The sequence below is a fragment of the Geotrypetes seraphini genome, chromosome 4, assembly GCF_902459505.1.
Source record: "Geotrypetes seraphini chromosome 4, aGeoSer1.1, whole genome shotgun sequence".
In the NCBI taxonomy this organism is placed as follows: Eukaryota; Metazoa; Chordata; class Amphibia; order Gymnophiona; family Dermophiidae; genus Geotrypetes; species Geotrypetes seraphini.
This window is the reverse complement of record NC_047087.1, coordinates 185,436,773-185,450,754: the sequence shown is the minus strand read 5'-3', so window position 1 is coordinate 185,450,754 and position 13,982 is coordinate 185,436,773. Positions and strand designations below refer to the sequence as shown.

Below are 13,982 nucleotides of genomic sequence, written 5' to 3'. Positions count from 1 at the left end.
AAATGATGTATAGCCGCCACCACCTCAGCGGGTTGAATAGGGGAAGAGAGCCACTCCGCATCAACCTCCGCCAAACAAGGCAAGGTTACATTAGATAGAAAAGCATCTATCTCCCCCTCCGTGGCTTCAATCTCCGGAGAGTACAGAGTCCGATAGAAAGATAAAAAAGCCTGGTGAATGGCCACATCATCTGCACAAAGCTGTCCCAACCCATTACGAATCCGAGTGATGGAATGTTGCGCCTGAGTTTGCCTGATCTGTGTAGCTAACAAGCGACCCGCCCTACCACCCCATTCAAAAAACCGTTGTTTCCGTCTCTGTAGGGCCCAAGCCAGTCCCTCTAAATCAAGCTCCTGTAAATCCCTCCGGCACTCCGTCAGCGCTACACCACCAGCCACCGACGGAGCTCTCTTATGAGCATTCTCCAAGCGTCGGAGGCGGGACACCAGCTCTAATCTACGAGCAACTCGACATTGGTTACGATACGACCCTCTCGAAATACAACAACCCCGAAGGGTGGCCTTAAAACTTTCCCATAGTATCGCAACATTAATGCCGGCCACATCGTTAAAAACAAAAAACTCCTTAACATCAGCCTCTAACAAAGTCAAGGTACTGGGATCCTTCAACAAAGAATCATTCATACGCCACAAACGACGACCACCTCTAACCAGTCCAACTTGTAACTCCAAAGTCAAGGGAGCATGATCAGACCACACACGGGGTTCAATACTGGAGGCCAGGGCACGGGGTAGAGCAACACGAGGCAGCATCCACATATCAATTCTAGTATACGAATCATGTTTTGATGAATAAAAGGTGTAATCCCGCGCGCCAGGGTGTAAATAACGCTACACATCTATCAAATCCTGCCGACGCAGAAAGCGCAAAAAAGCCCTTCTGTCACTTCTAGCATAGCGGATGGAAGAATTGGAATTATCCTCCTGAGGATAGCAGGTAAGATTAAAGTCTCCACCTACAAGGAGAGTACCTTCTACATGGTCCAACAGCACACGTTCTAACAACGTAAAGAAGGCCCCCTGACCAGCGTTTGGGGCATAGACATTCAGTAAACTATATAAGGTGCCATCCAACTCAGCCTTGACCAGAATGTAGCGGCCTTCAACATCCCGCACCACCTCTCTCAATACCACCTGGACACGTTTATGGATTAAAATACCCACCCCCTGAGTCTTTTTCCGGATCTTATTAGAGGAAAGGAAAACATGAGGATAGCTATTGTGTGTAAGCAATTTCTCATAGTGAGATTGAAAATGGGTCTCCTGAATGAATCCAACAGCACTATTCAGGCGGCTCAATTCCTTAAATAACAAGCGTCGCTTTTGTGGAGAATTCAAACCATGTACATTATAAGACAGCAAAGTAAGTTTATCCATTTATACAAGAGAAGAAAAAGCACTTCATCACCAAACCCATACCATGTTCCAAAGCAGCCAAGTCAACCAACCCCTGCAATCGCAACCTTAAGAAAAACAATATACAAACATACTCCCATACAACCACACAAAAGAGCACTCGGTCACAACCCTTCCCAACACCAACACTCCCCCCCTCCCCCCAACCCCCCAACGACACCCCACATGGTCCAGCTACCAAAGCACCTGGTAACCACGGTACAGGAAGTGTAGAGAAACAGCTCACAAAGGGACCCCCAGAACAAGCCCTAAAAACAACCTTCGCGACAGAAGCCTCACTGCAAAAATAAGAAGAAACATACACAGCACAAAAGTTCAGGAACACATCCCACAAATACAACAGTTCAAAGGGATGAAGACGTGGCCACTTCCAAAGGGCGACGGGTTGTAGTCGACCTAGCCACTCTCTGCCATCCCAGCCCTCTTCCTGATTTGGGTATAGGTGACCTCTGAGGCAGTGGAGCCATTTCCGAAGCCGTCATCAAACCTGCTTCCACCATTCGAGATTGAACATCAGCCACAGACACTGCAGTGTAGTTCTTGCCTGCATGTGTAAAAGCCAGTCCAATAGGATAAATCCATCTATATCGAACACTGCGCTCCTGCAGTATACGGGTACAGTCTCTATATGTGCGACGGCGGGCCAGGGTTGCTGGAGCCACATCAGGATAAACATCTATGTCCGCTTCTTCCCATTTAACAGCTCCCCCAGAACGCCTCACCGCCCTAAGCACATGTTCCTTATCCATATAGCGATGGAAACAGGCCACAACATCACGAGGGCGGTTCACATCACGAGGGTCAGGGATGCGATGAGCCCTATCAAGCAATGGTTTTCCCACTTCCACAGGTAAGCCAGCAGTCTCTAGTGCCTGAATACATATATGATCAATCACCTCCATACAGCGAGAGTCAGAAACAGTGTCTGGCACACCCCGAAAGCGAAGGTTGCATCGTCTGGAACGATTCTCCAGATCCTCCAGCTTTAGGGTGCTCACATCAGCTTTCTCCTCCAGCGCTGCAATCCTGCCTCTCAACTGTGTTAATTCTGAGCCATGTGCCTCCACTGCAACCTCTGTCTCTCCCACTCGACTCCCGATCTCACCCACCTCACGTTTTAACTCAGCAACAACAGCATGGATATCAGCCCGAACCGCAGAGATTTCAGATTTCAGTTCTTGGAACCAGCCACGCATCTCCAGCTGAAAAGTCGGCAACGCTGCATCAGCAAGTGAACCCTCCGCAGCCGCGGTCGGATCGGGCGCCATTTTAGAACCAGCTTTAGGCGGCCCATTCGGGAACGGTGAGGAGAATGCCTTGATGTCCGTTTGTTTCTTTCGCGTCGCCATCGAGATGCAGCAAATCAGCTTTACAAACAAGCTGAAGGAAGTGAAAAGTGCAGGCACGCAAAATCGCGCGAAGATAGCAGAAATCAGCACGGGGGTCCGCGGAGCTATCGCTCTAGGCTGCCATCAGCCACGATGACGTCACTTCCTCCCCTTCCTGTAAATTTTAACCTCTTCTCCTACCCCAGTCTCATTGTTTCTCCTCCTTCATAGTCCACTCCATCTGTCTATTTGCTCCCCTTCCTCTCTGAATAATGGCTATTTATCGACCTCCTAATAAATTCCTTTCTTCATTCCTCACTGATCTTGACTCCTGGCTCTCATAGTTTCATAGTTTATTTAAGTTTTGATTAAACGCTTATCCAAAAGTACAAAGCGTTGTACAAAGTGTTTAAAAATAACTGGGAGACGAACATTTTTAAATTATTGGACATACACAACTAAATAGCTGGGAGACAAACATTTTTAAATTAATTAAGACATACACGAACTAAACAAACATACTTATGACTTGAAAACAATGGGAAAAGAGGGAATAACTACAATTTTATAGAAAGAATACATAAAAGGAAAATACAATAGGAAAAGGGAAAAAGTTAAAAATTGCTGGAGTAGATACGTGTATAAAAATCCGTTATAGGCATCTTTAAAAAGCAAGCATTTTAGGCTGCTTTTGAATTTCTGCAAGTTTCATTCAGCTCTAAGGTATAGAGGGAGAGAGTTCCAAATTAAAGGGGTGGTAACTGAAAAAATGAGGGTACGACGAGTACCAATTATCTTTAGGGATGGGACATTAAGGGAATGCTGAGAAGTTGATCTTAAGGTTCTGGGAGTCATAGGGGATCAGTAGTTTATCTATGAATGCCGGGGCATTAGTTTGCATGGTTTTAAAGGTCAAGAGGGCATTTTTATATGCAATCCTATATAGAACAGGCAACCAGTGGGCTTTTTGTAACAAAGGGGTGATGTGATCCATCCTTCACGAACCGTCAACTACTTCCCTTATCCTTAGTGATTTCAACATTCATGCTGAGGATCTAATTCCTACTCCTCAAAGTTTCTTGCTCTAATATCCTCATTCAGTCTTCAGCTGTGCTCCACTACCCCTACACACCAGAATGGCCACTACCTTGACCTTGTCCGCTTCTCTAACACCTCAATTTCTCCACCTCAATTCTTCTGCCCATCATCTGATAATCTTCACGACTCAACTCCCTTCCCCCCCTCCCTCCGACTGATCCTCACAAATACATTCAGGAAACTTCAGGCTTCACTCTCTCTGCCACTATCTCCACCCCCCCTTTTCTCAAACACTATGCTATGCAAATTTGTTTCTTCTTAAAATACTATTTTCTCCTCTGCCCTTAATACCCTTGCTACTCCAATTTTACATCCTATAAGATGCACCAAACCCCAGTGCTGGCTGACCTCAAAGATCCACTACTTACATTCCTGCATCCGATCTACGGAACATCACTGGCTAAAAACTCATGCTCACACTGACTTTGTTCACTTCAAATTCCTGCTGACCTCCTTCCAATCTGCCTTTTCACTTGCAAAGCAAGACTACTATGCCTGCTTGACTGATTCTCTTGGATCCAACTCTCACCATCTTTGCCACACTTAAATCTCTACTCAAAGTGCCTTTACCTCTGACTCCTCCTTCACTTTCTTCCCAGACCATGGCCGAATACTTCCATCACAAGGTCAACAAGATTAACTGAGTTCTCGACCAAATTGCCTTCGCTTTTCCCTTTTCCCATCCACCCCGCCAACCCATGCCACCTTTTCTTCCTTCACAGATCTCATAGAGGAGCAAATTGCACATATTCTCTCCTCCTCCAAACTTACCATCTGTTCCTCCCTATCCCCTCCCATCTATTGCTCACCATCTCTCCTACTATCATCCCTGTTATCTGCCATATCCTCAACCTATTCCTCTCTACTGGGACTGTACCCGATGCCTTCAAAGAAGCCATTGTTACACCGCTCCTCAAGAAACCCTCACTGTACTCCACCTGCCCCTCCCTCTTCCCCTTCTTATCTAAACTACTTGAAAGTGTTGTTCACCACCATCACCACTACGACAATCCAGGCCTGAGTCTCAGCCTCTGTAGGGGTGATTCCTGCCTCACACCTAAGGTTAGGCCTCACTCATGTCAAGCAAGCCTGAACCATCTTTGCTGCCTGATGCATTCTGGACGTGTTTACAAGAACTGTGTGTTTCCAGTCAAGGACATCTGCCTATTCGTACATGCCCAGCTCCTGTGAACCTGGAGTAGTTATAAACTACATTATGATCTATGTTTTGTGCTTATCATCTATGGCGCCTTCCAAGGCCTCTGCACAAGACGACTATTCATTCTTGCTGTTCTGCTTTGATTGGTCCTGGGGGGTCATCTTACACGACCTAAGGAGAAAGGTGTTTGTGAGGATTTAGACTATGTATGGATGTGAGGGAGCTCGGATCTAAACTTAGGTTTCTATGTACACTACACCGCAATAATAAGAACTGTGGCCTGCTCTCAGACGAGAGTGAAGATGCAGAACTGTCTTTTAAACAGATCTGGTTTCTATTGCAAAAGGAACTCTAGCTTAGATATATTACAGCTTTACCAGTGACAAACTGACTTTTCTAACCAGAAGAAGTTCTATCATCTGCTACGCTGAGGAAACAGAAGAATTCCATCTCCCGGATCTGCTGAGGCATAATCTAAAGGGTGAGAAAAGGAATTATCTCTTCTTTCAGCTGGGCTAGCTAGAATTGTATTGGTTATGGATAGGAATGTTAGGTCCCTTGGTGATAAGCTATAATAGATTGCTGCCATTATCAGGACTTAGTATTGTAAGGAATTATAATTGTGTGTAAGAATTAAGTCATATTTACCAATTTACTTAGTGATTACTGTATAATAATTGTGTGCTGAAATATATGTATTTATTCAGATATATTGTGAACAATAATTAGTTATTATTTACTGCTGGCTTGTGAATTATATTTTTATATCTATAATAAAATATTTCATATAGCTTTGGTCTCTATATTCGTATAAGTTGGCAAAAATCTGAATCCTTGGGTGCAGTTATGGGATATCCTAGAAACAAGAGTTGCATGTGACTTGTTTATGTTGCACTAATTAGTTATACCCATAAATCTGCCTACACCTCCCTGTCTGACACTGCTACATGAATGTCTCACCACCATCTAAAGTTATACATGGCCAAGATGAACTTCTTATCTTCCCTCCTCAACCTGTACCTCCTCTCCCTATGATCTCTGTTTCGGTAGATAATGCTCTCTATCCCTCTCTTTGCATATCCAACAAACCATCAAAACTTGTTGCTTCTTTCTATACAACTTTGCTAAAATCTAGTTTCCTTTCTGAACACGATGCCAAGACCATTATCCATGCCCTCATCACCTCTCACCTGGATTATTGCAATGTGTTTCTCGCAGGTCTCTCGCTAACCCATAACCCCCCTTCAATCTGTTAAGAATTCTGCTACGCACCTTATATTCCACCAGTGTCATTATACTCATGTTCTCCCTCTCCTTAAGTCGCTTTATTGGCTCCCTGTACACTTCCACATACAGTTCAAACTCCTCTTACTGACCTACAAATGTACTCACTCTGCGGCTCTTCAAAATCTCTCCTCTCTTATCTCTCCCTACACCCTGCCCCGGTAATTCCGTTCTTCAGATAAGTTGCTCTTGTCGGTACCCTTCTCCTCTAATGCCAAATATCGACTTCCCCTTCTGCTTTGCTGCATCATTTGACTGGAACAACCTGCCTGAAACAATACACCAAGCTCCATCTCTGGCAGTATTCAAACCCAGGCTCAAAGCCCACTTTTTCAAAGCTGCGTTTAGGTCCTAACCCTTCCAACTTATACTACACTATATCCGTTTCTCATTCCCCTGAAGCCCCTACCCTCTCTACCTCTACATTCCTTTATAGTTCCCTTCATGAACATATATTGATTCACCCTTTGTCCTGTGTCTTATGTGTCTGTCATAATTAGATTGTAAGCTCTTTTAAGCGGGACCCTTCTCTTGCTTGTTTAATGTATAGTGCTACATGCATCTGGTAGTGCAATAGAAATAATAAATAGTAGTAGTAGTAGTAAATTCCTTGTCTGACTCACTTATTTTCAATCCCCAACTTGTAATAAAACTAAAAGTACTGTATGTATTGAAACATCTTTTATTAAAAGAAAAAAAAAGTATTTAACACAGTACCAGGATAAAAATCTTCACATAACACTTGATACAGCTGACAAGAACTACAAAATCAATACTTGTAAACATTTCAGCTCTTTTTAATGAACTACAAAGCACATAATCAACAATCAAAATGCAAAAAGCTTTTGTCTGTCTTTTACAGTTGTGCTCATAAGTTTACCTCTCTGCACTATCCTCCCCAGAGCAAGCATTCTCTCCCCCTAATACCCCCTCCTATAGCAAGCATGTCTCTCTTCCCTATCCCCACTCCCCGGAGTAAGCATGTCTCTCTCACCTATCCTCCTCCTGTGATCAAGTATTCCCCCCTCTCTCTATCCACTCTCTTGATCAAACATCCTTCTCTCTCTCCCCCCCCAACCCCCTTCCCTGATCAAACATCATTCTCTCTCTCCTCCTCATCCCCCTTCCCCAAGCATATTCCTCTCTCCTCTATATACTCCTCCCCAGAGTAAGCATTGACAGATTAGGTTCTTACCTTGGGTTCTGTTAGGATACACTTGAGTCCATACTTGAGCTGTTTATTCCCACTTCCCACAAACTGCAGAAAGATATCTCTTTGAGAACTTGAAAACTCCTCCCTTTTTGCAGTGGAGCACAGCACCCTCCTCAGTTGGTATCAAAGCAATCAAACTCCACTGAAACATAAGAAAAGAAAGGATAGGAATGGGGAACCACCAGGGAAGAAACACATTCCACTCTGCTTTGAAACTTAGAAAATAGAACAATGAGCAAGAAATATTTAACAAGTTAAATGTACTGTACAAAACTGTATTTCTTTAAATTGTACTGTAAGTTGCCTTAAACCTAATTAGGCATAGTGTAACTCAAATCTCAGATTAGATTTGATTAGAATAGCAAACACTTGCAAGAATAACTCAGAACCCGGGCCAGATTCACTAACTTGCCCAATTGGGCCCTATCCGGGCCTGATCTGGGCAGGTCCGACGAATTCACTAAAGAAAAATATGCAGATGGGGGCAATCGGAGGAACGCCCCCATCTGCCTGCCCGGATCACTGGTGTGCGATCCCCGCGCATGTGCAAACCATCTGCTTTCCATGCAGATGGTATGCGCATGCATTTTGTGTCTGTTTGTTTGGGTTTTTTTACTGTTTGGTTTTTTTTCGGGCCCGACTCTCCTCCTGTTATCCCCGGTGGCAGCAGCTTCTTCCTTCGCATGGGCTGGCTCTCCTGCTCTCCCCTTCAGCCAATCTTGCCACCCAGACTCTCCTGCTCTCTGCTGCCTTCCCTGCAGTGCAAGCCCGCATGTTTAAAGTGGGGCTGCACTGCAGCATGCAGCCCCGCTTTAAACCCGTGGGCTCGCACTGCAGGGAAGGCAGTAGAGAGTAGGAGCTCGGGGCAGAAAGCAGGGCTGGAAGATCGGGGCAGAGACAGGAGCTGCATGTCTTGTTTTCGGGGCAGAGAGCAGGGCTGGAAGATCAGGGTGAGCAGGCAGGAGACATGGTGCAGAGCAGGGCTGGAAGATCGGGGCGAGCAGGCAGGAGACAGATCGAGGCAGAGCAGGGCTTCTATGGAGTTGGAGAGTCGGAAAGACGTTTTTGACTGGTCTCCAGCAGTCGCTTCTTGGGTTGATCGGCCAGCCCAGTCGGTTTTAAATATTTGGTTGATGAATCGCGTCGCTGTCTAATTTGCATGAGTTTCTTCTTATTTGCAAGCACTGAAGCAGCGAAGAACTTCAAAAATCTGATGGGAAAAAAATAAAGCAAAAACAGAGCAGAGCAAAACACACCTGAGTTTGCTTGCAAAAGGAATAACAGAGGAGGGTGCACTGCTCCAGTGCATTAGGGGAGGAGTTCTCAAATTCTTAAAGAGATATCCTTCTGCAGTTTGCAGGAAAGGGGAATCAACAGCTCAAGTATGGACTCCTGTGTATCTGCAACAGAATCCTCTCTCATTGTGCTCAACAGTGCCCCAATGTCCTTTTACTAGACACAGGTGTTGACTCCCTCCACCCCAAGGAGGATTTTTACTTGCTCCATTTTGTCCCACCCCTACCCCACTTTAGGAAGGGCCAGAGGAGGTCAGTAATGCCACTGCTTGGAGCAGCTAAACAATTATAACTTCTCCAAATGGCACCATTTTGGCTAAAAAGCAAATAAAAAGTATCCTATGACAATTTCTAAGTAAAAGGAAGAATTCCCATAAGTCTGGCTAGATTGGTAAAGCTCCAAGATCACAGGAGAATCAGGGCATTTGATTATATTCTATCACTTATGAGGTGGATGCAAGAGTCATGTAGTCATAATGTGAACTTGGATACAGGGAAAATTTTGATCAGACTCTGTGATCCTTTGACTACTGCTTAACCCTGGTGCCACACCTGCCATTTATTACGACCCCATCATGGAAAGTCTCCACTAGTGGAGACAAATTCAGATAGTGTTACCCAGGATCACACCCTTTCTAGCACCGATTGGGAATCCTAGTTTTGAGCCTGGGCTGTTAAAGGTGTGCACGTATGTATGATCTATTCAGATTCAGCAAGGTGAATTCACATCCTTTGAGCAAGTTAAATGTAAGTGACAAAGACCAAATGAACATTTACTGCAATATCCGCAAGTATGAAAAAAACAACAAATCAGCCAATCTGCAAATGTTAAGGAGGAACTAGTAGAAAGATATGATGCCTAAGGACGAGAGTCCAACAAAACAGCAAATCTGACATTATTTCACCACATTACCACGTATAGAGAAAATAAACAGTTTGCAGGTTAGAGAAATGGATGAGATTTTGCCACACTCCTTCCTAAATGTAATAACCTGGGATGGGCAACAAGGCAGATGGAAAGCACTATAAGAGCCTAGCTGCCCAGTGGAACAAGGACTTATGCTAGAAAATGACAATATAAGACTTAACTAAAGCATGAAGAAATGGAAATGCCTACTTAGAGGAAACATTGTTTAAAAACTTGTATAGGATCTATATTACTCAGGCCATGGGAATACAAATGAGATTTTGGATAGATGATGTAACAAATTCAAGAGACAAAAGGGGTTGTGGATACATTCGTTTTTGGAATGTAGAGCTTTGCAGGAACTATAGACCACAGTCATTCAGGATAGAGGCAGACTGAATTTCAGTTTTGGCACCGAAACCAGCCTGAAATCTGAGTTTGGGTTTCAGCTGAAAAATGCAAGTGCATTTTCGGCTGAAAACAGACAGCCCTCCCCACCCATGCCAGGTCACTGATACCACTCCCCTTCCCCACAGAGTCCAGATCCTGCTGGACCAGGCCAGGCACTCCCCCTGCCAGAAGTGAATAAGTGCTATCAAGCCTCACCAAGCCGCCCCTCCTCCACCCCACCCCACCCCCTCCTAACCACCTGCAAAGCTACCGCAGGAACTCTTAGCAACCATTTTTATAGAGGAACCAGCAGGGGCATGAGCAACTGGGACAGCTGCTGCCCCAGAGGCAGCTACACCATCAGGGCAGTTAAAGGTAGGCCTAGGGAAGGCCTTCAGGTGATTGGGGGGGGGGGGGTTGTTGCTTTGTCAGCACCAATTCTTCCAGCAAGGTAGGGTGGGCCGGCTGGCCGGCCCAGCCCAGCAGGATCTTATCTCTGCCGAGGGGAGAGGCATGAGAGGAAAAGGCAACAGCAACCCAGTGAAAAGCTACCTGGGGGAGAGTGGACGGGGGAGTGCCAGCAGCCCAGGAGGACATGCTGTCTACTGTGACGAGGGAAGAGGTGCTGCTTTCATTTTCAGCTGAAATCAATCAGCAAATTTCAGCTGCTGATTCAGTTTTGGTTGAAACCGAGAATCCCAGTTTCAGTCGGCCTCTAATTCAGGTGTTGAAGGAAGTTGTGAGCAATCCATTGGACTGCACAGTTTCTTAACGTTGAGCAGCTGGGACTTAGGAGACCAAGGGAGATTGCCTTTGAAATAGTTAAAAATATTTGTCCTCACAGCTTTGTTGCTGGTACATAAAGTGATCTGGAGATGGGTTCAAGAAGCTGCTCCCCCAAATAATGCACGGCTGACCGTAATGAATAAGATGGAAGTGTTTAAAATATGGATGGCCAAAGCAGTTGGGGGCTAAATTTCAAAGCTTATATCCATCAGCTATAAATGACATGAATGAAGCTGAAGGGTGCGATTGGAATGTGCAATTGGAAAGTGTGAAGCTTTTATTTGGGGAAGAATAAAAAGGAATAAAAACACTGCACACTAGAGAATGACACAGTGACAAAATTCATCACCGTTCCCGTCCCCGTGGATAACCGTGGGAAATAATCCCATGTCATTTTCTAGTGTCTATTTCAACCTCAATCCTTCTACACCAGCATTCTTCCAAGCAAAGCTTGTGGGTCAGTGGTTGTGGCCATTCATACTCTGATTCTTCCCTCTCTCCTTAAAGAATGACATGAAGATGGTTTCCCGCGGTTATCCACGGGGACGGTGATGAATTTTGTCACGTCATTCTCTACTACACACATATACGTACTTAAATCCCTCTAGATAAGGGCCAACCATGGGGAGGGGGGGGGCAAAAAGTACTTTGTTACTAGTTATATTGTTGAGAGTTGACAATGTTAGTCATATGATATCATGGACTGAGTTTGCTACTGTATTTTCACTTTATTGGGTTCCACCATAACTGTTTTTTTTTCTTCAGCTTTCTACCCAAGAGCCTAAATTTGATGTCTCTCCTACACCTTCCTATGTCATTGATAATTAATTACAAGTACCAAGATAGCTGGCTCCTCACCAGTACTGTCTAAGATGATGGAATAAACCAGTGTGTCAGTTTGCCTGAAAAATACTAGCTGGCACCTACTGGAGAAGCCAGAAAGGCGAAAAGCACTGGCTATCCCTGGCCAGACTCATAATGTACTAGCCTAAGCTAAAAAGAGGGGCTAGGGCAGAAAAGGCATCAGCAACAGAGCAGAATTATCAGCTGTGGCTACAGACTGGAAACAGCTTTGGTAGCCATAGCAGGAGCAAGATATAGCCCAGAAGCCAGAAAGAACAATTAATTAATTAATTTGTATTTATATACCACTTATAGCCTAAGAGGCAGAAGACCATAGACATTTAGAAGGGGAGGCCCCTAGGCCAGACAATATATGAGAAGCCACTGAGCTGTAGAATGTAAGAAGTGGGAGAAAAGGCCATTAAAAGAACGGTTAGAGGAGGCTAGTGCATATTTTCTAAAATATGTTTCTCCCCATAAATCACTATATATCTTCAGGTGTACATCAGACCAGGCCTCAACAAGTCTTTGTTGAATCTAAAAGCCAACCCCAAAACTCTCACCTCCTCATCCTATCATTGCTCTCAGTGAAGTTGCGGTGGCAAAGGAGTGAATCTCAGAAATTAGCAAAAGCTCTTTTAGGAACTCATTACCAAAGCTCTGTTCTCATTCTATCTATGAATAACTAAAGTTCAGCATCCCTTAAAGGTACACTACTGCACATCACTGCCAGAAGCCAGCTGTCTACCTTCTTGAAGCATACCTTCAACTGCATGACAGACACCTTGATAACTTCCTCCCTTCAAGCTCCTGTATAGGCTGCTGTAGCTTATAGAGAGCCAAATCATGAGTCAGAATCCTCTGTGTTTTTGGCAGTACCACAAAAGAAAAACATTCAGGGTCATGAAATCCTGAGGGCCCGATTGACCTAGCACACAAAATCTATTAAGTCTTACATTAGGCAGTTGGTACATAGCCATACTTACCCAGAGAGTTATACTCCTTTACCTTCTGCAAGACCTTAGCCTGCTCCAAGCCCTTTGCTGGCAGTGCCTTCACGTAGCTTATTCCATCTTTCAAACACAACATTGTACTAATCATGTCATCCACCGCCTTATCCAACTTCTTCTGGATCTAGTGGAAAGGTACATGAAAAGGAAGTATGTCACATTGGTTGAAAAGAAAACCTGCAAGTTGGTGCTGAGTATCTAACAATGATTTTCCCACTTGCTGGTAAGAATCTTTTGACTTCAATTCCAGGTATAATGAGATTATGCAAAGATCATGTGTCTTAAGAAAATGTTAAAAACACAATTATTTGTGGATGCCTTTCTTTAACTCTGTGGTTATTTGTTTTAGATTTAAAGAATTCTGTATTGAAGAAATTTGTGGGGAAGACTTATTTGTTTACTACATGTTATAATGTATGTTTGTGCTTGAAATTGTGGATGTAAAATGTTTTGTACATCGCTTAGATGTAAGCAATTCATAAATTTTTTACATAAATAAATAAAACATTTATTCATTTATTCGGTTTTTTTAGCCCATCTTCCCAGAAGAGCCCAGAACAGGTTATAAGTTTACATACATAATAAAAGTTGGCAATGAGAAAGTTGGTAGCGTTTTCTAAACTAAACTTTAAGTTTGTATACCGCATCATCTCCATAAAGATAGAGCTCGATACGGTTTACAGGTAATTCAATAAATGAGGGAAGGACATAATAAGAAATAAGAGGTTATGAAGAAGATAGCTAGCTTTACATTTTAAATAGATAGCTTTATGTTTTGGAGAAAAGCCAGGTTTTCAGATGCTTTTGGAATAATTGGAATGAGCCTAGGTTCAGCAGTGGGGCAGGGAAGTTATTCCAAAGCTCAGTGAATTAAAAAAAAATGGATTTCCCTAATTTACCTGCATATATGTCACCTTTTAACGAGGGGAAAGATAGTTTGAGTATGTGGACGGATCTGGTAGTGTTGGGTCTTGAAGAATTCCAGGATAGTGGGATTAAGAGAGGAAGAATGCCATGTAGGATCTTGAAAATTAGGCAGGTACATTTAAATCCTAGAAATCACCGGAAGCCAGTGAAGTTTTGACAGAAGCAGGGAAACATGATCGAATTTGCTTTTTGCGAAGATCAACCTAGCCGCAGTGTTCTGGACCGCTGAAGTCTTTGAAGATTTTTCTTGGTTAGACATAGATAGATGGAATTACAATAGTCCAGTCTGGAAAGAATGATTGATTG

The 13,982-nt window shown here is 43.8% G+C and overlaps 1 protein-coding gene across 2 annotated transcripts in view; it reads right to left on the bottom strand.

Annotated features, from left to right (window-relative positions):
* Window positions 1-13,982, bottom strand: part of SGPL1 (sphingosine-1-phosphate lyase 1) — a 205,499-nt gene that overhangs the window by 91,706 nt on the left and 99,811 nt on the right. For both annotated transcript variants that reach the window (XM_033940957.1, XM_033940958.1), the window contains exon 4: window positions 12,726-12,873. In XM_033940957.1, coding sequence (XP_033796848.1) covers window positions 12,726-12,873 — 148 coding nt within the window. The remainder of the gene's footprint in view (window positions 1-12,725; window positions 12,874-13,982) is intronic.